We start from the raw sequence: 21,122 nt of genomic DNA, 5'->3' as shown, positions 1-21,122 counted from the left end.
AAAACCTATTATTAAAAGCATTTTCCAGATGCATTTGCAAATAAGTATTTTCCAAATGCATCGTGGACATTGATAAGCATAGGGCATGAACTACCTTGCTGAGATGCCTGTTTCAATGACTCACTACCCTCAGAATAAAGAAAAAATAAATCTCATTTTAATTAACAAAAGGCCACAGTGAAGTCTTTCCAGAGCTTTTCTCAGCCTTCCTTTTCAGGAGAGGTGCTCTAGTCTGCTGATCATCTTCTTGACCCTCCTCTGGACCCTTTCTGACAGCTCTTTCTTGCCTGAGGGTCCTCAAACCTGGATGGCATGCTTCAGATGGGGCCTCAAGAGGGTGGAGTAGGGAGGGACAATAACCTCCTTCACTCTGCTGGCTGCTCCTCTTTTGATTCAGCACAGGATATACTTGGCTTTCTGGGTGCAAGTTCACGCATACCGTTGGCTCACACTGAACTTTTTTTCCATCAGTAAAAAAGCACCAATCTTTATATGCAGGGATGCTTTCAAGGTTGTTCTCTCAGTCTGACCTCATGTCTAGGACTCCCCAACCCAAGTAGACTGTGATGTAGTTAATTTTTCTTCACAGTATGTGGTGTGATGGTGTGTTTCAGCTTTAGGAGAAAAAACAAAATTGCTAACACACTAATATTTTAGTTGTTGCTGAGTTGCTATACAGAGAGCCAGGGACATTTTGTCTCATCGTACTGTTGTGCTAGTGAAGGGGCTGGAGAGGTGTGAAGAGCTGGGAGGAGACAGAAACAGGACGGCTGACCTCAAGTAGACAAGGAGATATTCTACACTGCATAATATCATGTGAGAAATTATAACTGTTTGGAGTTGTCTAGGGGACTCAGCCACTGTCTGGTGACAGGCTGGGCATCTGTGAGTGGGTGGTGGGAAATTGAGTTACTATCATTGTTTTGTGAATATATATAGGTATGTAGGTAGGTCTATATGTATGTAAGTAGGTATATATGTATGTACAAACAATTCTCCAAAAAAAAAAAAAGCCTCCTTTTTTATTATGTGCCTATGACATCAGAGGTGGATGTTGGTGGTATGGCAGTAGACTGAAACTTCTCACCATTATTCTGTTACATATTGTTGGCATGTGATAGGAGGCAGCAGAGGGGTGGTCTGACAAAATAACGTCTTACATGAAAGTTTGTGTAAGTTAACGGCATTATTATTCCTCCATGAGGAAGAAACTGCAACCAGTGACACTGCTGAATGTTTATGGAGCCCAGACAATGGATGTGAGCTCAGTGAGGCAGTGGGTGGTGTGTTTCAGCTGTGGCAACAGCCTTGTGAAAGATAAGCCATTTTCTGGATAGCCTTGCACAGCTGTCACACTATGAGGAGCTTCTCAATCATCTCATCTACACAAATCAGCAGGTTACAGCCAGGGAACTGTGTAAAAACCTGAATACTGGCTTCAGTTTACTTGCTGTGATGGTGGTAATGTTGGAATACTGCAGTTTTCCTCAGGTGGGTCTATCAGATACTCACAGGAACAGAAATAACACCATGACATCATATTCAAATCTATTAGAACCTACTGAACCAATCTGAGGCTGAAGTTTCCTGATTTGCATCATTACTGGTGGTGAGATGTGGTATCATCACTACAAACCTGAGTCAAACAAGAGTCCGTGGGCATTTGAATTCCTTATATAAGAAAAAGATCAAGACATAGCAGTCATAGGATAAAATGATGTGCATGACCTTCTGGGATAGGGAAGGAATTTTCTGGATTTCCTGGAACCTGGAAACACCATCAAGTCTGACTCCTACATTATAACACTGATTAAGCTGGAGGCTTGAACTACCAGAGCCAGGCTGGAGAAGACAGTCATCCTCTTGCAACACATAAGCACCCGGCCTCATACCAGTTTGAAGACCTTGGAACACACTGCCAATCTTGGCTGGACTGTCCTACCACACCCACTGCATTGTCTATATTCGATGCCTTCTGATTTCCATCTGTTTGGTCCAATGAAAATGGACAACATTTTTGTGGGCAACATTTTCCTAGCAATGATGCTGTCACAGCAACTGTAGAAAAGTGAGTCACTCTACTGGTGCAAATTTTTGCAAGCACAGCATGCAGACTCTTGTTCAGTCCTTGTGAAAATGCAGAGCTAATGGTGGTGACTATGTTGATAGATAGTATTTGACAGCTTAGAATTTGCTGTATCAAATAATATTATTCTCTTTTAATCTGTTGTAGTTTCCATGAAAATAAATAGGAGGCATTACTTTCAGTGTGATCTACATATAATTATCACTACTGTTTTTTTGTTTTTTTTTTTTTCTCTTCCCTATCTTGGTAAATAGCTTTTATGTTAACCCACAAGTTCTACTTTGCTTATATTTTTATTGGTTCTTGTCCCCATCTCACTGGGAAAAGCAGATAAACAAGAGTGTGGTGTTTTGCTGCCTGCTGGATTAAACTATGACTTGCTGACAAGATTGAAAAGGTCTTCTTTGTTGTCTGGCTCCACAGTGGCCACTGTCAATGCATGCTAGTCTTCAGCTTTCCTTGTTTTCTTTTTGCAGGTGTTAACTACCAGTCTGTCCTCTCCCTATGTATCTTGACCTTGCCTCCAGAGATCGTGTGTTTTCCTTTTCTGCCTTTGTTCCAAGAACATTTCCCTTTAAAACAAGGCCGTTTTTCTGCCTTAATTGCCTGATTTGCAGTGCAGTAGGGTTGCCTACTTCTGGGCTTAAAAAAGGTACTTTTCAGCATGTGAACATCCAAACCTTCTGGAGCAGATTCCCAGAGTTCACTTCTAACTTTCTCCCTTAGAAGTGTCATTTTTGCCCAGAGTGGCAACTCTGCTGACCCTTTTTCTCCTTGCAACTACAAATTTCGAGGTCAGCTTTTTCAAACTCACCATGGCCAACAGAGCTGCCTACCATCACAAGGCCTTCTCCTGTTCTCAAACAACAGATCTAGATGTTCCTTTTCCATAACATCTCACTTAGTGCATGAGACAGGACAATATGCATTAGGAATTTCCTAGACTTATTTGTTGCAGCAGCATGAGTTTTGCAACTTATTTCTCAGAATTTGAAGTCTCTCATAAGAGTGAAGGCAACTGATCATGAAATTTCCCTTAACTGCCCATAGAATATATTATCTGTGGCATTGTGCTGAGCGGGCAGTTGATAGTAAGCCCCCGTGATTATTTGTGCTTTGCAGCCCATCCCCATTATCCTCACCCAAAAACTCTACTTCATCATTCAGAATGGCAAGGTCTGTACAGTCTGATTCCTCCCTTACATACACCACAGCATCTATCACACCTACCCTGTTAGTTCCTCCTAAACAGCTGGTAGCCATCCATCCTAGATCTCCAGTTGTAGAATTTCTTCCATCAGGTCCCACTGATGCCAATGATATCACAGGGAAAGAACCAAATCTTCCAATACATCCAGATTGTTCCTTGTAGATGTGTATTAGTGAACACTAGAGAACATCATCATGCTACTTGCTTTTCAAGTTAGGGTGTGCAACTGCACAGAGATAAGCCCTGAGTTTAATGACTGCTGAGATTTTATCGGTTGCTATGGAGGAGGGAATCTACAGAGGTTTTCTGTTCATATATTGTGACTGAAATTACAGAAAATTTCATATTTCTCTCATGATATCTGAGTTTATATATGACCATTGTAGCAAACTAGATAGTCAAATCTTGGAAGTTTAGGAAAAAAAGATGTAAGAGTGAAGCGGAACCTCATTTCACTTTAAAATTTTTTATTATGTCCAGTACTTTTCCTTAATTTTTATCAGATGCTGTCAGGTTGGTTTTTTTTGTTTTGTTTTTTTTTTTTGTCTGTTTTGGTTTTTTCTTTATTTCCAAGTTCAAGGTGTTTGAGTATGTAAAATATCTAATAACACGTTTGAGGTACATCTGTGTGATGTACCTGGTTCCATCAGCATGTTCTTTAAAGCTGTAGTACTCAGGTAACATTTGTTCCATTCTGCAGTGTTTTTCACCCTTACAGGTCTTTTATGTATGTACCTCTACATGAAACTAAACTTAATGTTAAAATTATGATTATGTAGTGTAAGTTTCCAGGACTAAATTTCAGATTTTAGTAGTGAACAGGAAACCTAGGCGGTCTTGAGACAAATAAACAAAATGAAGGAAATTAACTGTGTTCTGAAATAGACTGTTGCCATTTTAATTTACTTTCAGAGTGAAAAATTTTGTTGTATTTTTCATCTCTGTTGCTTCAGCTTTCAACCAGAGATCTCTATACCATTTGCAGCTAAGGAGTTATTTGAAAGCTCCTCCCTATGTAAATACTTGTAGACTGTGATCAAGTCGCAACTCATCTTTCTTTTAGATTAACAGTTTCTCAGACATGTAATCATTCTTTTAGTTCTTTCCGGACCCATTTCCTCTTTTAACAGATTATAAACACTAAAACTGAACATAGCAGTGTGCAGAGAGTTGTTCTGGTGACACATATTTTCCTATAATTTTATCCAATGGTCCTATTCTCTCTTTTGAAGTAAACTGCCACCACCTGTTTTCAAATCCTTATTTCTTCCCTTTATTTTTTGTTTTCTGTCGTCACCATACCTGCTCGAGTTTTGGAGTCTAGTTTTGACTGCATTAAAATAAGAGTTATTCACATAAGTCATTTATAAAAAGATGATTTGTCTTCATTTCTATTTGTATTGTAACAGTTCTCATTCTATTTTCAAACATTACTAGCAGTGCTCTCTTATTTTCCTCCAAATCATTGTTTAACGCTAATGTTGAGCTTGGATTCCATTGGGCTTGATTCAAAAATATCTTCCTTGGCATACTCATTTTTCTATATCTGTTCTAAGATGTTAGTTACACATTCAATTCACTTATGATTTCACATACCACTCTTTTGACATTTTCTTAAATGTGGCTGCACTTTAGAAGGTAGCTTATTACCATTTTAAATATTAGTTCAACATTACAGAGCTGAAGTGAATTCAGCTATTTAAAATATATAAATGCAGTGTGTTTTGATTTTCTAAATTAGAAATCATGCACACCAATGCATTTGAAGTTTACCATCAAAGAAGCAAGGAGTTTCAGAAAAAGCATCCATTACAGTAAGATTGTTGCTTATTTAAATTCCCATCTGGATGGTAAATTCGTAATTTAGCCCATAGCTCATTAACTCCTAAACTGATTGTAATTTATTTGTTGTTGTTGTTGTTGTTGTTGTTTATACTGATAATTTTGTATGGACCTAATTTACTGGTGCAATTTCAGAATGTTTCATCACATGAAAAGATGAGAACAACTGCTGTGCTGTCATTATCCATTTAGTACATTAGAGCATCAGAATAGTTAGGAAATTGAAAGTAGGGCAAAAGCCAGAATGAATATTAGATAAAATACTGAAATCCACTGTCTGACCTCTTCTGCTTCTTCTTTTCTCAACTAAAATATGGAAGGAAACTGCAAGCAAGTTAAGTAGTAAGTCTTTCTACAAGTTTGCCTAAAACATGTATTAGTTTTATCTAAAACGATACACTCATGCAAACTGTTCATGGAAATTGACTGGTTTCTTCTTTATTCCTCCTCTTTACACCTAACTTTTGCCTCTCAAACTTATGTATGTGCATTAATGATAATGCTACTATCAACCCTACTTTGCAAAGAGAAAGAAGAAAAAGAACAGAGGTAAATGATGTCAGTAGCTTTCCTGAAGGCTTTGTATTATGCTTTATTGCTCTATTTATAGCACTTTATCTATTTATACCACTTCATCTATACTGAAGAGTTGTGTCCTCATTTGTGTAGTTTCCAAATGCCAATTGCATGTATATATACACAGAAAGAAGTGTATATAAACATGTGTATGATTCCATGTGTAATACTGCATAAGCTATACATATACACACATGGAAGTGTTAAAATTTGGTGTAATATGTAAGTTATTTTATAGAATCTAAAGTGTAATTTCTTTACAAATCAGTTGTAGATCTTGCTAGAGCTTAGAATTTTTACTAAGGATTCCTGAATAAATAATCTTGGGAATTAAAGTAGGCATTAAACTCTTTCAGTGTAAATGTGGAACTAAGAATGGTTTATTTTGTCTTTCTCTTACCAAATCACGACAGGATTATTTCCCCAAAGTTCCATAAAGGAACTCTGGATGCATAGTTTAGTCAAAGATGGATTCTGGTGAAGAGAAAAAACAAAACAGAAACACCTCATTAAGTATCTGAGAACAGAGCTATTACATAAGTAGAAACCTCTTGGGTATTGGTTGTTTTAAAATGTCAAATGATCTTTTAAATTTTAGGTATAGGTATGCTCTTCTTTTAGGGTTTTTGTTTTGTTTTGTTTTTACTTCATTACATCAATTTTATTTATGGTAGTTGAATGACTCTGCATGGAAGATAATCCATGGCCTTAGATTGTGTATGTGTTCTCTTGTTTCATCAGAAGTGCCATATTTCTAATCGTTCTGTCATGTTGTTTAACAGCACAAGAAGTCCTTTGTGACACATAGCACAGAAAAAAGGAAACTGTGTTAAGGCCCAGTGCATTAATACAATTTGTTGCAGGTTTGATAACATAAAAGAATTTTCTTCTGTGTCTGATTATAAGTTCTTCTTCATTACTTTGGTCTCTGTTTCCAGAGCTCATCTAAGTGGGTTCCTACATCTTCTTTATCACTTAGTATAAAGATCTGTTTCTATCATAATTTGTTTCTAGCACTGCTGCTTTGTGTTTCTAGTCAGTAATTTTCTGTCAGTGGTGACTAGAGAATAGAAAGCTATAATCTCGTGTCTCTAACTGTGTGGCCTTAACAAATGCCAAAAATTTACCAGTCTCCTGAGATTGCTTTTGAGCCTTAGTCACTGTGTGACAGCAATCTGTGGGAAACAAATAAACAAAAAGTAGTTGCATTTATAAAAATGGTAATTATCACAAGTCTACTCTTGTGTCTCAAACCCCAAACAATTCCTGGGAACAAACGTTTAGTTACTGGAAAATAAATACAGAAATATTTTTGAAAGAGAAAGATACTTAAATACTGGTCCTGTTCAATAAAACATAAAAGGTAAAGTTGAGAAGTGAGATGCAGTCTAATTCATATTGATGGATAGCTTCACTGACTTCCAACTTAACTTCTTAGTCTTAAGACTTTAGCAACAATAACTGCTAAGAAATGTATTACAGATCCTTAATGATGTACAGTATACACATGAAATACTTCATAGTTATAAAAAATGAATATGATTATTCATGTAAATATATTTAATAACTTAAGAAATATTGAAATAGGAAATTTCTATATTGGGTATGTCTTTCCAAAGTTTATCTCAGGTATCAGTTAGTTTCCTCTTATAAATACTGTTGCTGACATTAGATACAAGTATGTTGGTCTGTGAGCGCATATGTGTGCTTATGAGTATCTTTACTGTCTACATTTATATGTATAGTCTCATGGACAGAATATAAAAAAGGATTATCTCCAACCCATAATTTCTGCCTGTGCAGAAATTGAGAGTAAGAGGGGAGAATATTATTTATATAAGTACATATTAGAATCAGAATAAATTTCAGATAAGTAGATAGTACTTTTATTAGATGTTGTATGTGGTGTGTTGTTTTTTCCTCTATGTTCCTGCATACATTTAAGTTTTGGTTTTTGTTTTTTTATAACTTCTTTATTTCTCTCACAGAACAGGTTAAATAGGTGTCAACTTAAAATGAATTTCAAGCAGATACTGTGTAAAGCAGGGCTAAGATATTTATTCTACTTGATGTAATTATACAGTCTTATTTGTAGATCTGTGTATGGACTAAAAATGGTATTGGTGAAAGTCTTTTCCCAGTGAGTTTATTTCAAATCTTCCACTATTAGAATAGATGCCCTAGCGGAAGTGCTTTGCCAGTATGCACTTGCACCACGTTCCCTTCTAGTCTTGATAACTTTCAGCCACAAAAACTTTTTTATTCTGGTTTTAATCCTGGATTAAAATGCTGGTTTGGGATCTGATATTAAGCATCACTGATATTTCCATTTAATGTTCAAAAAAACATTTATAAATTTCTGACGACCAATGTTAAACTTGCTATATTTCAAGAAACTGAAATGGGTAAAAAAAAAAAAGTAGGAACTATGTATAATGCAAATTAAATATATGGTACACATTTTGTCACATGACTACTCTTAATTATCTTCTGAGAGTATACTGAATAAAAGTGTTCTGGGTAATCCTGGCCTTTGATTCACCACACTGTTGGAATAACAGTGTTCTGTGTTTACTCACTGAGCCATATGAAGTATTTGTAAATAGGTCACACAGTCATTATATCAGCTTGGCTTACTTAACAATTTTCTTTTTTCTACCCTTAATTCTAGGAAGGATTTCTGTGTACATAAAGATGAACCATGTGATACTGTTGGTAAGTAAATAAATGTAAGAGGCTGTGTGTATAGACCATGTCATAAAATGAGTGTTAGATAAATAAGCATGTGAAGTTACAGTATGTCAACAGCATCTTTGGTGGGAATCCATAACTAAGTAAAATGTAGATGTCTAAAATACAGTTTGATAAACAAATAGTTAGATGCATAATACCTTGTCATACATTCCTCTAACTAAATAATTTTAAAGTACAGTATTTCTACCTCATTTTTTTTAAATGTATATTTTTGTATGTTTTTTTTTTTCAAACTCATTCACAATTTAATAAGAAATTGTAGTATTCTTAATTGACAATCACAATCAAAAGGAGAAACTATATTATGCTTTTTAATGCATTGGATTTATCTTTGCTGAGAGTATGTAGATTTTAGCTTTTTTCTATAGTAATGTACTTGAATAATACAGTGTTTATGAACTATGTTCAGAAACACACAGGAAATGTACTATTCAGCAAGGCATCTTCTGGTATCTACAATTAAAATGAATACTAGATGCACTGTGGTTTTCTGTCAGTGTCATTAACACCTTTTGGAAAGGCATATTTTCAGTATAAATGTATGGTGGAATAGGCAATTTAGGTTAGTACTGGTTAAAAACAATAGATGCAGCATGCCATGGCATGTTTTTATCTTAGAATTTCATTTGGCTAATAGGAACGTATATCAGGTTTGTGTGTAAATACGAGTATTCAGAACCTAATAGTTTTGGTAAGATTAGAGTTTTATGGATGGCAGTAATGGACTATTAACTATTCGCTTGCTTTTCATTCCTCATAGGCAGGTGAGAAACAGAATTTTTTTCTTTCCTTAATTTATTTATTTTTTTAATTATCCCAAGTCTATGCAAGTATGTCTGTGACATGGATGTCAATTAAAAATCTCTCTAAATAAGGAAATGAATGTTTCTTGTGCCAGCCATTGATTAAAAAAAATTGTGTTATTCCACAAATTGGTGTCTTGCTCTTAGGTTAATTTTCTGTGAATACTCGATGCACATAGATCAGTTCTTTTTGTACTGTAGGAGGAAAAAAGCCTCTTTCCAACCTAACTAGGAAAGTCTTCAGCAACTTATGCTTATTTAAGTTGAAGATCAAATATGGATTACTAGCAGTTTATCTAAATCAGATTAAGTGAATGTGTTCAAAGGATTTTCTATGACAAATACTTCTTAATTGAACTTTGGAGCACATAGAATCACTATTTATCACCAAAGTCATCCCTGGAGTTGCAAAGTTTTCAGCTAAGGTGAACAGATTACAAGAGGTGTTAAAGCTGTACAATTCCCAGCTGTCCAGAGCTTGGGAAAAATCACCCAAAACAACAGTAACAACAACAAACAAACCAATCCAGAGGAGGGAAAACAAAAACAAAAAAACCACAACCAACTTTTGACTATCAAATACAAAAATATAAGACAATTCTGTGTGAAATGTTAGTATAACTATGAATGTATGTGAGTTACACAAAGTGTTCTTTGAAGCATTTTATACAAACCAGAACTGAAATTCATCAGAAAGGAGCATTACAATACAGATGTCAATGTTAGAGAGGGATGCAGTGTTGAATTGTAGTAATTCTCCTTGATGTGTACTAAAGAGAAAAATATTGTCTTTTGTATTTATTCATTAAACACCACAAATCTCAGTTTTCAAAGTGGATATAAGTACCCCCTTAAGTAAGTGCCAGTATTCTATTGTGTAGTCAAAGCTTTTACATATTAAATGGAAAATACATTTCTCTGTGTTTCCTGTTTTGTTCTGCTCAAAGTAGAGAGCTTATGCACTCCTCAGTTAGTACTTTTTCATTGTCTCACAGAACAGAAGACTGATATACATGATGAATTAATGACTTAAAGATAATATTAAGGAAGAACTCTGTAGACCAGGACAAGAAATAAAAATGTGTCTAAACGTTCATTGTATCATATACTATTCTTTGAAACAAAATACGAGAAGCTGATCTTCCAAATAGTTTTACAAAAAGGAATTTCAGGAGACTGAGGGTTTTTTCTTTGTTGGTAGAAAGTTTGTTTTGGAATGTATGTGAGAGTTTACATTCTTATCTGGAAAAAACACTATCTCGATCAAATACAAAATGTATTAATACTCTGTATTTGATAATTTTGAAAAGTAGACAGAAAAACAATAATTAGTTGTCAAATCAATTTTTCTCCAGTTTGACAAGCAGAATGCTTTGCATGAGTCCAGGTAGCTGACATCAGTTACTCTTTCTTTATCCACTGATGCTGTAACTCTATCATAAGGATTCTTGTCAAGATTGATGAGGTTCAGAATAGCAGAGTAGCAGTGAACAGAGTAGTGTCTCCAAAAGACAGGAGTAAATCATGATCATAAAGCTATGTTCAAACTCCTACACAGGGTAACTCAGTTGCAGCACATTAGACTGCTTCATTTTCCAGTGTTCTAAGTGTTTAAAGCTTAATCAATCTGAACATTAATAGGGTAACACAGAATAAATCTCTCTGAATAGACTCTTGATGGCAATTTCATGATCACAGAGCATACTTTTAATTACTAACCACTTAGAATTCCTTAAAAAACAAGGTTCTTCTTTCTTAAATTAAGACTAACTGCTTCTTGCCGTTCCTTTTTTGTTGTTGTTGTTGTTGTTGCAATGTATTTTAATTTAAAGTAGCATTTAGAGAGTTGAAAGTCAAAAAAGAAAATCTTGTTTCACAGAATTGTTTCAACCTCACTGCCCTGGTGTTGTGGGAAGATGAGTTTTTTATTTTTCAGATTACTCTATAGAAAACACTCAGAGCTTTCTTTGTAACTATGTTTTAGTAATCTGCTTTAGGAAATTGACAGCTTTTAAATTTGTTTTGGTATTCTAGAAAGTTTAAAGAGAAATTTATGAGTAAATCTGAGATGGATCTGAGAAAATCTATGAAACCTGTATTGAATTAATTTAGCTTCTGAGCATTCTGATTCAAAGAATATTCATTTTGGAAAATGAAGCACTCCAGCATTACTGATTTGACATGCAGGATAATTCTGTGTGTCTTGATAGTGTTGTGTTTAACAGTGAAAGATAGTGTTGTCTTTAAAAGTGAAAAATTAAAAATACATACTGGGTAGTTAGTAGTTTTAGTAGCTAATGCTGTAATCATAGAGCATTTAATAAATAAATCAACTTTTTCAGAAACAGAAGTTATCATAAAATAGCACTGAGAGTTTTACTGACATTTTAGTATCAATTATTACATCTATTCAGATACATGTCTAATTCTTGTTGCACATTATACTTGAGATACACTCAGTTGTGCTCTTGCGTAAGATACCTGCTGTGTTTGTTCTTGACATATGTTGAAATCTCAGCAGTGTCAAGTCGATGCTTAGCTGCTGAATTTACCTCTTGACCTCAGTAAGTGGTCCTGTTACATGCCACAATACCACCCACAGTTTTTTGGAATTTTTCATGTAAGCATATCCATTCTGTGAAAATGTCATTTTCTGCAGATTATATTACTTCATTTTAGTTTGTTATTTGCACTTATTTAGTGTTATTTTTCTATACTTTGTCTCAACTTACCTGAGGTATTTTAAATTTTGTCTTACAGGGACTTCCCAATTAGTATACACAAAGAAGTTTAATGTAACACAGGAAAAGCTCCTATGTCCATCAGAAAAAGACATTCTTGGTTAAGTCTAAAAGAACCTTTGATGTTATACAGGGCCTATTTATTCTGTGTAAAAACAAAAGGAAATATCAAGCTAGTTGTTAGTTTTAATTCGTCATTAGTAGTTGAATTAGTAATTTGAATTTGTCTTATAAATAGTGTGCATCACTTTGCATAGGAATCCTTCAGTTGTGAATTCAAAGGTTGTGAAATACCAATGAAACTTCACAGTAGTATAACATGGTGCGCAAAACATGCTTATATCAGGGCAACAGAAGGGCTGTGAGACACAGCCAGTAGGCAAATGTGAGCATGACATTTTTAAGCTGAACTCTCTGCTGGCTGAAATAGTCCCTTACCAGCAAAAAATCTTAGCTAATCAGACTTGAGGAATAAAGTAATGAGTGACCTAGTGACCCTTTCTGAGTTTAAAAGGAAGGTATGTTATTTGTCATTTTACAAACCCAGAATGTTGAAAAACTGAAGCAACCCAAGGAGCTGTGAGCTTTTAAAAATCCTTTTCATGATTTCATTTTCTCCAGGACTCTAACAGTAAAGTAGTTTTTCTTTTCATACTTGTTTTTATTTGGAAGATATTTAGATGAAATAGGATATACATTCATAATAAATTTGCATGAGTAAGCAAGTGCAAGAAACACAGCATTGATAATCAGTTACCTTTTTTTTGTATGCAGTAATACTCTTAGATACTCTGTGTTGTTTTGTATATGGAAATGCTTTTCATTTCATATACAGTGAATGCAATTAAGTTTTAAAAATGAGAAAATAATGCTCAGTATCAAGCAGTACATATTTAGGACAGTAAAAATACCTGGCTGTGAAATTAGTCTGTTTTCTAGCTAGCCAGCCATTTCTTTAATGAGTCTTGTGTTTTATTCTTGATAAATATGCTTGCGTTTAGTATTTTCATCCCTTTAAAAGAAATGTCTGCAAAGTAATGTTTGAACAGAGAAGCCCTCCTCGTATAGTATTTTTAACTGAAAAATTTCACTGCGTTTTTGAACAGTTTTTCAAAATAAGAGAAACTATGTTGCTAATTGCTAGTATGCATGAATTTCTGTGTCTCATAGGTATTTAATGGAAAAAAAAAAAATCAGTGCAATGCAATTATACAGATCACCCAATGAATGCTTATTTTTCTCTGGAGTTTGTAAAATAGTATGGGTAAGCTGTAATACACGAGTCCTTTCACTGAGGTGAATAGCAAATAATCTGTATTTGTAGGAGGAATTGTGAATGATCCACACAACCACATTAGGCAGTGAAAAGTCTGCCTCACAGGTACAAGGGCTGAGGACAAGGCTCATTCCTACTCCTTTCTGCATTTTTTTTTCTTTTGTTGGAATCCATCGCGTGGCTCCCTTTTGTAAGACTTAAACCACAAAAAGCCCTGTTTCTGTTTTCAGTCTCTACTGAAGGCTTCATGTTCTTGGGATGATGGTGCCATTTGTGTCATTTCCATAGCACAGATATAATAAATTGCAAAAGAAAGCAAGAAAGTTTTGTTTTATTCATTTTTAGTAGAAATAAAAGCAAGACTGAAGATGTATTAGGATTAAAACTGTACATCTCATAAATGATTTTGCATCTGCCTGTTGAAAAGCAAATGGTAACAAGAAAAGTGGAAAAAAGTACCAGAAATCACACTATATGAAAATCGGATTAATAGGGTAGGATGTCAGGCTAGAATGCTTGTGAGAGCAGGAAAAGTATTGGTAATGTATTATGACTAGATCAAATAGGGAAGAGACACTGATGTTAAACAAGTCCTGAAAGCATATTCTGAAAATAAAAAAACGAAACAGTTTGATGGAATGGAATGAGACAAGAGATGAAGTCAAAGGTGTTGCAGTGTTCATTGGGGTACAGATCATGGGGGCCACTTGAGCAGCTGCACATTTTATGAATGTGAGAATTGAAACCTAGATGTCAGGTAGGCGAGAAGAGAGATGAGCAGCTGCATGAATATTTTTACTACTCAGATGGAGTAACATAATTTTTAATTACCTCTATTATATATTTTCCTCCATGATGCTAATTTATTTTGACTCAAGTGTACAGAGATATTGGCTTGTAGTATTTTTAAATCTGTGAGGTTGCATTTCATAGCAATAGAAGCAGTTTTGACAATTAATTGGATTATTTGCAGTATAATATCAATTCATTCTCATTTCTTATGGGCAAAAAGTCTGATTTTCTTACAAAGAGAATAAGAGACAGGATTTAAAAAAGTGTACAACATATTGATATTAAAATAGGAGGGCAATAAGTACTTATTCATTCTTTCGCAAATTGTAGAAAATATTTTATCTTGAAATGACACATAAGCTTGAGTTTCAAGGTGAGCAATTTTTTTCAAGGTTTAAGAAATTACAGAAAATTTCTATTTAGAAAATACAGATTATCTCAAAACTGATCTTGAGAAGCAGGGAGCCTTTTAAAATACTAATAAATTACATAGCACCCTGGAAACCTGAAATATTCTCGTACATCATCACTTTTTAAAGTACACTGTTTTGTGAAATATATTTCATATTTCCCTAGAACAGGTCCTGGTAAAGCTTTTTTAATATTCAATTTAAAATAAAATGTTTTTTTATGTGCACCAGATATTTACCTTTGCATCAACTAAACCATTCTTTATGTCATTAATATAAAGGTATTTTAAAATTGTGCTTATGTTAAAAAAATATAATTTAAACAGTTGGCAGAAGCAATAAGGCATACAATAGCAAACCTGTAACACATCATTAGAAAAGATTGTCTTCAGAAAATGAAGTCAGTTTGTGTTTCTTAATGTTAGTAAGTAGTCAGAAGTTGATTTCTTATACTACCAATCTTACTTTGGTTTTCTTGGCAGCCTGAAATTTTGCTTGCCTTTTTGGCAAAGGTACCTCCCTTTGAATATGATTTTGAGTCTGCAATTCCTACTTCTCCTTTTTAAGTAATATTGCAGCCGTAGCTTCAGTCTGTAAACCTTTAAAAAGCATTGGTAAAAACTCTATTTCTCAAGTAAATTAACTTCCGCCTCTGATTCAGTGAAGACAACTGTTTTAAAATATTTTACACAGTGAAAAGCCATGATTACATCTACACAGTTTATTAATTACAAACTTTTTAATAGACCAATGCTGCATATAACTCATATTATTCATCAGATTTTAACCACAAAAGATATGTGTGCCCAGGTACCAGAATACGTGTGGACTGAAAATCTTTCTGTATAATTTGAATCATTCTAACTAGATACTCCAATATAAAGTTGACTAAAATAATTGTAGAAGTTTGTTATGATACTGAAATAGCACAGGAAGAGCAAATATTGCCACATAAAAAGTAATGCTTATTAAGAAAAGAATGAAGACTTTAGATATACATGTGAAAATCTTAGAATCACAGAATAGTTTGCGTTGGAATGGATCTTTAAAGATCAACGAGTCTAAGCCCTTGCCAAGAGCAGCGGCACCTTATAGAATCACAGAATCACAGAATTGCATCAGTTGGAAGGGAACTCAAGAAACTGAGTCCAAACCCCCTACTAAACAAGGTATCCCACAATAGGTTACAAAGGTAAGCATGAAGACAGGTCCTGAATATCTCCATGGAAGAAGACCCCACAACCTCTCTGTGCAACCTGTTCCAGTGCTCTGTCAACCTTACCATAAAGCAGTTCTTTAATATGCTGGTATAGAACTTCCTATGTTCAAGTTTTAGGCTGTTACTCCCTGTCCTATCACTACTCACCACTAAAAAGAGCCTGGCCTCATTCATTTGCCTCCCACATCCCTTTAGATATTTATAAACATTTATCAAATCCCTCCTCAGTCTCCTTTACTGCAGGCTGAACAGACCTAGGTTACTCAGCCTTTCATCATCATCATCATTTTCTTTGATTGCCATTTTTCAATCAACATATTTGTGGAAGATTCGGTTCCAGCCGTGCAATGGCTTTCCTAATCCCAACCCTGCAACCCCAGGCAGAATTTCTGTATTGTTTCCACAACGTGTGTTCCTTCTTCCACTGCTTTTCTTTTTTGCCTCTTCTTTCTAGCTTTTCAGGTTAGCATGGAGATGTTTACACAATCACACTGATTATCTGCCTTCCTCACCTGATTTCTTGCACCTGTCATAGCAGCCTGTTAGTGGGGCCATGAGTATGAGTTCCTGGTGGTCCACAAACTTCTCTAGAAAAGCTGACTGAACTGCACATGGGAACTTCAGTGCAATTTGGGAAAGGGATCAGAGAATGATCTCTTAGAAACTGTCAGTTCACTGTTCAATTGCGTAAGATGACTGATAGGATTGAGTAAGAAAGAAGAGAGAACCTTAGGAAAACGTAATGTTGGTCCTTTCTTAATCTTTGGCCCATTTCTATCACAAAGAATGCAATAAAGCAGGAGTAGGTAAGCTTTGTAGAGAAGTGTGAAACAAACAAAAAAAAAAGAAGAAGAAGAAAAAGAAAAAAAGAAAATTGATGTTGTTTGCCTCCACTTGCAGAAAGGCTAAATATCCTAAAACTTTTCAGTTTAGAAGCAGCAGAGATCTATGAAGGCACAGATGTCTAATAAAAAAACCAACATAGTAGAATGCTGTACTTGAGCTAGAATATGTTGCAGTATTTATAAAAAGAGAATAATACAATGTTTTACAAAATTATGCTATTTGCCTTGGCATGTTTTGGACCAAAATTCTGATGCAAGTTAAGAGGGAAAAACCAAGTTCAGAAAATAGATGCTTTGCTTGCTGCTTTGCCAGCTGTTAAAGATAACAATATTGATGCAGCCTTTATCTTAAGAAGTCGCTATAGGATGTGTCTACAAAGGCTGGGAGTGAACTGGGGGAGCTGGGAATTAGGGAAGTTGACTTATTGTCTTGCTTATATATTATCTCCATAAGTATTTGCTATTGATCATGTTGAGCACAATTTTATTTCAAGAAGACCTTTGAGGAATGGTGATGGTTTAACTACTCATCTTAAAAATGAGGTGTTTTCTTTGTGTTTGCGTTTTAGAAGATAAATAGCAGTACTTTTTTCTACTGCAGAGCACACCTTTCTTAATGGGAAGGTAACAGTTTCTTTCCTTAAAGTGTGAGTGAGATGATGTTGGTTTATTAGCAAATGTTTTTTAAATGCTAAATGTTTTAATTTGAAATTGTGCTGTCCTTTGAGCCTGTGGAGTCCACTGGGAATACCTTAATCTTGATGAAGGAGCTATTGATCCTTTCCTTTCCTTTCCTTTCCTTTCCTTTCCTTTCCTTTCCTTTCCTTTCCTTTCCTTTCCTTTCCTTTCCTTTCCTTTCCTTTCTTCCTTTCTTTCCTTCCTTTTCCCTTTCCTTTCTTTCCTTTCTTTTCTCTTTCTTGCTTTCCTTTCTTCCTTTCCTTTCCTGTTCCTTTCTTGTCCTTTTCCTTCCTTTTCCTTTCCTTTCCTTTCTTTCTTTCTTTCCTTTCCTTTCCTTTCCTTTCCTTTCCTTTCCTTTCCCGTTTCCTTTCCTTTCCTTTCCTTTTCCTTTCCTTTTCCTTTCCTCCTTTCCTTTCCAATATACTTACCTTTGCTTTCCTTTCTTTCTTTTCCTTTTCCTTTCCTTTCCTTTCCTTTTTCCTTTCCTTTTCTCCTTTCATTTATACTTTCCTTTCCTTTCATTCCTATCTTTGCTTTCCTTTCCTTTCCCTTTCCTTTTTCCTTCCCTTTTGCTATCCATTTCCTTTCCTCCTCCAGTTCTCTTTCCTTACCTTTGCTTTCCTTTCTTTTATAAATTCCCTTCTTTTATAATTCCCTTCCCTTTGCATTATACCTACATTCCCTTTCTGTTCTGTAACATTTTCCTTTAGACCTTCCTTTCCATTCCTTTTTTTTTTTTTTTCCTTTTTTTTTTCTCTTTTTCCTTTTTCTTTCTCTTCCTTTACCTTTTCCTTTCCTTTCCCTCTCCTTTCCTCTCCTTTCCTTTCCCTCTCCTTTCTTTCCTTTCCTTTCCTTTCCTTTCCTTTCCTCTCCTCTCCTCTCCTCTCCTCTCCTCTCCTCTCCTCTCCTCTCCTCTCCTCTCCTCTCCTCTCCTCCTCGCCTCTCCTCTCCTCTCCTCTCCTCTCCTCTCCCTCCTCTCTCTCCTCTCCTCTCCTCCTCCTCTCCTCTCCTTTCGCTCTCCTCTCCTCTCCTCTCCCTCTCCTCTCCTCTCCTCTCCTCTCCTCTCCTCTCCTCTCCTCTCCCTCTCCTCCTCTCTCCTCTCCTCTCCTCTCTCCTCCCCTCCGCCTCCCCTGCCCTCTCCCCTCCTCCCCTCCCCTCCTCCACTCCCTCCCCTCCGCTCCCTCCTCCCCTCGCCCTTCCCCTCCCCCTTCCCCCTCCCCTCGCCCTCCCCTCCCCTTTACCCTTCCCTTCCCTTCCATTTCCAGCTTATGTTTATAAGCACAGGAAGCTACAATGAACATACATATATTTAAAGAATAAATTCTTTCTTTTTTACCTAGAGACAAGCAAACAAGAACAGCTACTTGCTGAAGTCAGTTTCTTTTTCTCTGTGAATGCAGTTATTAACCAGTGACAAGACATTAAACCAGTTCACAGTTACTAGTTTTCTGATTTATATCTAGTAGCCGGTTTTGATGTGTCTTTCGTGTATAAGGTTGATGTCATTTAGAAGGGCAAAGTCATAAAACATGCACTGCACCTGATATTTTTGGAAATTTCTAGGATTCAAAATCTAATTCAGTCTAAATGAAATACAGGTCTTCTGTTTCATACATTGCATCTAAAAGGATCAAGTGTAATCAGTTTCCTTCAAAGATTGTCACATGTGCGAATAGTCATATATTTTTGGTATTGCTGAAAATAGTTATTAGGACACACTAGTGCTTCTGCAAAAAAGGTATGAACCTTGCAGTGTACATAGTTATTTGAGAATAAATTCTGCTTTTAGGAAAGGCAAGGTAGTGCATAGCAAGTGAGAGTACACTTTGTTATGTGAGAAGATACAGATGATATTATTGGACTGGCCCTTTTAGGAGGCCAAAAAAGGACTATGGTACTTATTTTCCCTGTAAGAAATTAGTGAGCATCAATCAGATTTTTATTTGGGAGTTCTCTTCACATATATGTAAGGTGCTCTAAAAGTAATGTCTCATATTTACTACCATGGAAAATAGAACAGATACAAAGTGCACAATAAACTGATTTGTAGAGCAAATTCTCAGCTACCGATAAAACAAAACAAAACAAAACATGAAACAATCAATGTAGTTACTACTATTAGATCTGAATTTCCACCACTGATGAACTGTGTTCCTAAATTCTGCATGGAAGGATGTGAACCACTGTTGCTGTCACCACTTCTGAAATGCACCACCTGTTACCTCACTGCACTCACATCCACTGTTTGTTCACCATAAATGTTCGGGAAATGTTGATGAATGTCAGTGGATGCTATTTTTTTACTCATGAAGGAATTCAGTGACACATCTCAGCTTCATCCAGACTTCCATGTCTGATGTCATGTTGTCAGTGTACTTCTGCTGCCATCCATCATACAGCAACAAAATGTAATGCAATATTGGTGAGAAAGTTCAGCCTCTACTGCCATGTCACCATCATCCACCTCTGATGTTGTGGGCCAACATTATAAAATAGGAGGCATTACTTTTGGAATAGCCCTCGTATTCCAAAAAATAAATTGTATCCAGCTGAGGATAACTGTTGTCAGTGAGAAATGTGTTTCTCAACAGGATGCACTGTAGTAACAGGAATGGTCACAGCTCTTTAAAATCAAGCACTGGATTTAGTTTATGTATTTTACAATATGTAATGTATGTATATGTATAATGTATATAATGTATGTAATGTATATAGTGTATATTTTATGTCATTTTACAATTTTTTTTAGAAAATTTTAAGTTAACTGGTATTGGCTAAAGTTAGAGCCCTGCTACATGCTTTTTCAGATGTTATCAACTACTACTTAGAGCTCTAACATCAAAAACAGTTCTTTTTCTGTTTATTAATTAAAATGTGAAAGAAAATGAACATTATCATGTGGCTATGAGGAACAAGATGGTCTTGGAATTATTTCTTGTTTTTGTTTCAGCCACTGGAGCACAGCACTCAAGATACTGTGTTACAAATCTGAGCATTACTACTTCTATTATTTTCAGTAGATATAACATAAATGATATCTACACTTAGCATGAGACACTGCTGGAAGAACATTTGTTGGGTTTTGTTTTGTTTTGTTTTGTTTTTTGCTTTGATCATGTTTTGCCTTTTGTTGCAGCCCAAACTTCTTTTACTCCTACTTCACTTTTCACTTTTTCTACCTTCTTTGGAAAGATAGAGTAAAAGCTGAAATATTCTGCAGCATTCAAATATAATTTGTGATTGTTTTCTTCAAACATCAACAACATTTTTTTTGTCACAGGAGCACTGTGTCCAAAAAATTATAGTCAGCTCAACTGAGAACACCACTGCCAGATTTGTGTTGGAGTTAGTATTCGAATTTCATGTTGTGGATGAGGGTTTGTGTTTAAATATTGATTAATTAAATTACTTGGATTGTAAGAAGAATGACTTTTATCTTATTAACTCAGAAAACTAATTATGACTAAACTTCAAACACTGTCAAACATTTCAAGCTTGACCTTTATGTACAAGCATCCAGCAAACACATTAATCCTGAAGGCACCATTCCATTGAAAGGATGTTCCCGGGAAACAGGCCAAACACTTGAAACAGGATTTTGATTCTTTTCCCTGAAATTTCAAGCAATGAAAGATGACAGTGAGTTCCCACTAAGTGTATTTATGGCCTGAAAAAATGACCATTACATATTACACAAATTAAGCTTCATGTTGCTCAAGCTTTTAGAATTACAGGCTGCAGTTTTTAGAACTAGAACACGCATTCAAAATACTATGTTTTAAAGTTCTACTTTTTGAAAACTTAAAAGTTAAATGGTACAGTAGATAAATATAAAAGCTTTAAGTTCCTAAGATTTTTCTAGTTCTTCAGCATCTGATTCTTTTACAGTT

The 21,122-nt window shown here is 35.3% G+C and overlaps 1 protein-coding gene across 1 annotated transcript in view; it reads left to right on the top strand.

Moving 5' to 3' along the window:
* ADAMTS19 (ADAM metallopeptidase with thrombospondin type 1 motif 19) overlaps nucleotides 1-21,122 on the top strand; it is a 112,976-nt gene that overhangs the window by 38,577 nt on the left and 53,277 nt on the right. Inside the window, exon 7 of the mRNA XM_015849403.2 lies at nucleotides 8,386-8,429. Within this exon, the coding sequence (XP_015704889.1) occupies nucleotides 8,386-8,429 (44 nt within the window). The remainder of the gene's footprint in view (nucleotides 1-8,385; nucleotides 8,430-21,122) is intronic.

The sequence above is a fragment of the Coturnix japonica genome, chromosome Z (genome assembly GCF_001577835.2).
Source record: "Coturnix japonica isolate 7356 chromosome Z, Coturnix japonica 2.1, whole genome shotgun sequence".
NCBI classification, from domain to species: domain Eukaryota; kingdom Metazoa; phylum Chordata; class Aves; order Galliformes; family Phasianidae; genus Coturnix; species Coturnix japonica.
The sequence above is the reverse complement of the archived record's forward strand: the minus strand, read 5'-3'. Positions and strand labels throughout refer to the sequence as shown.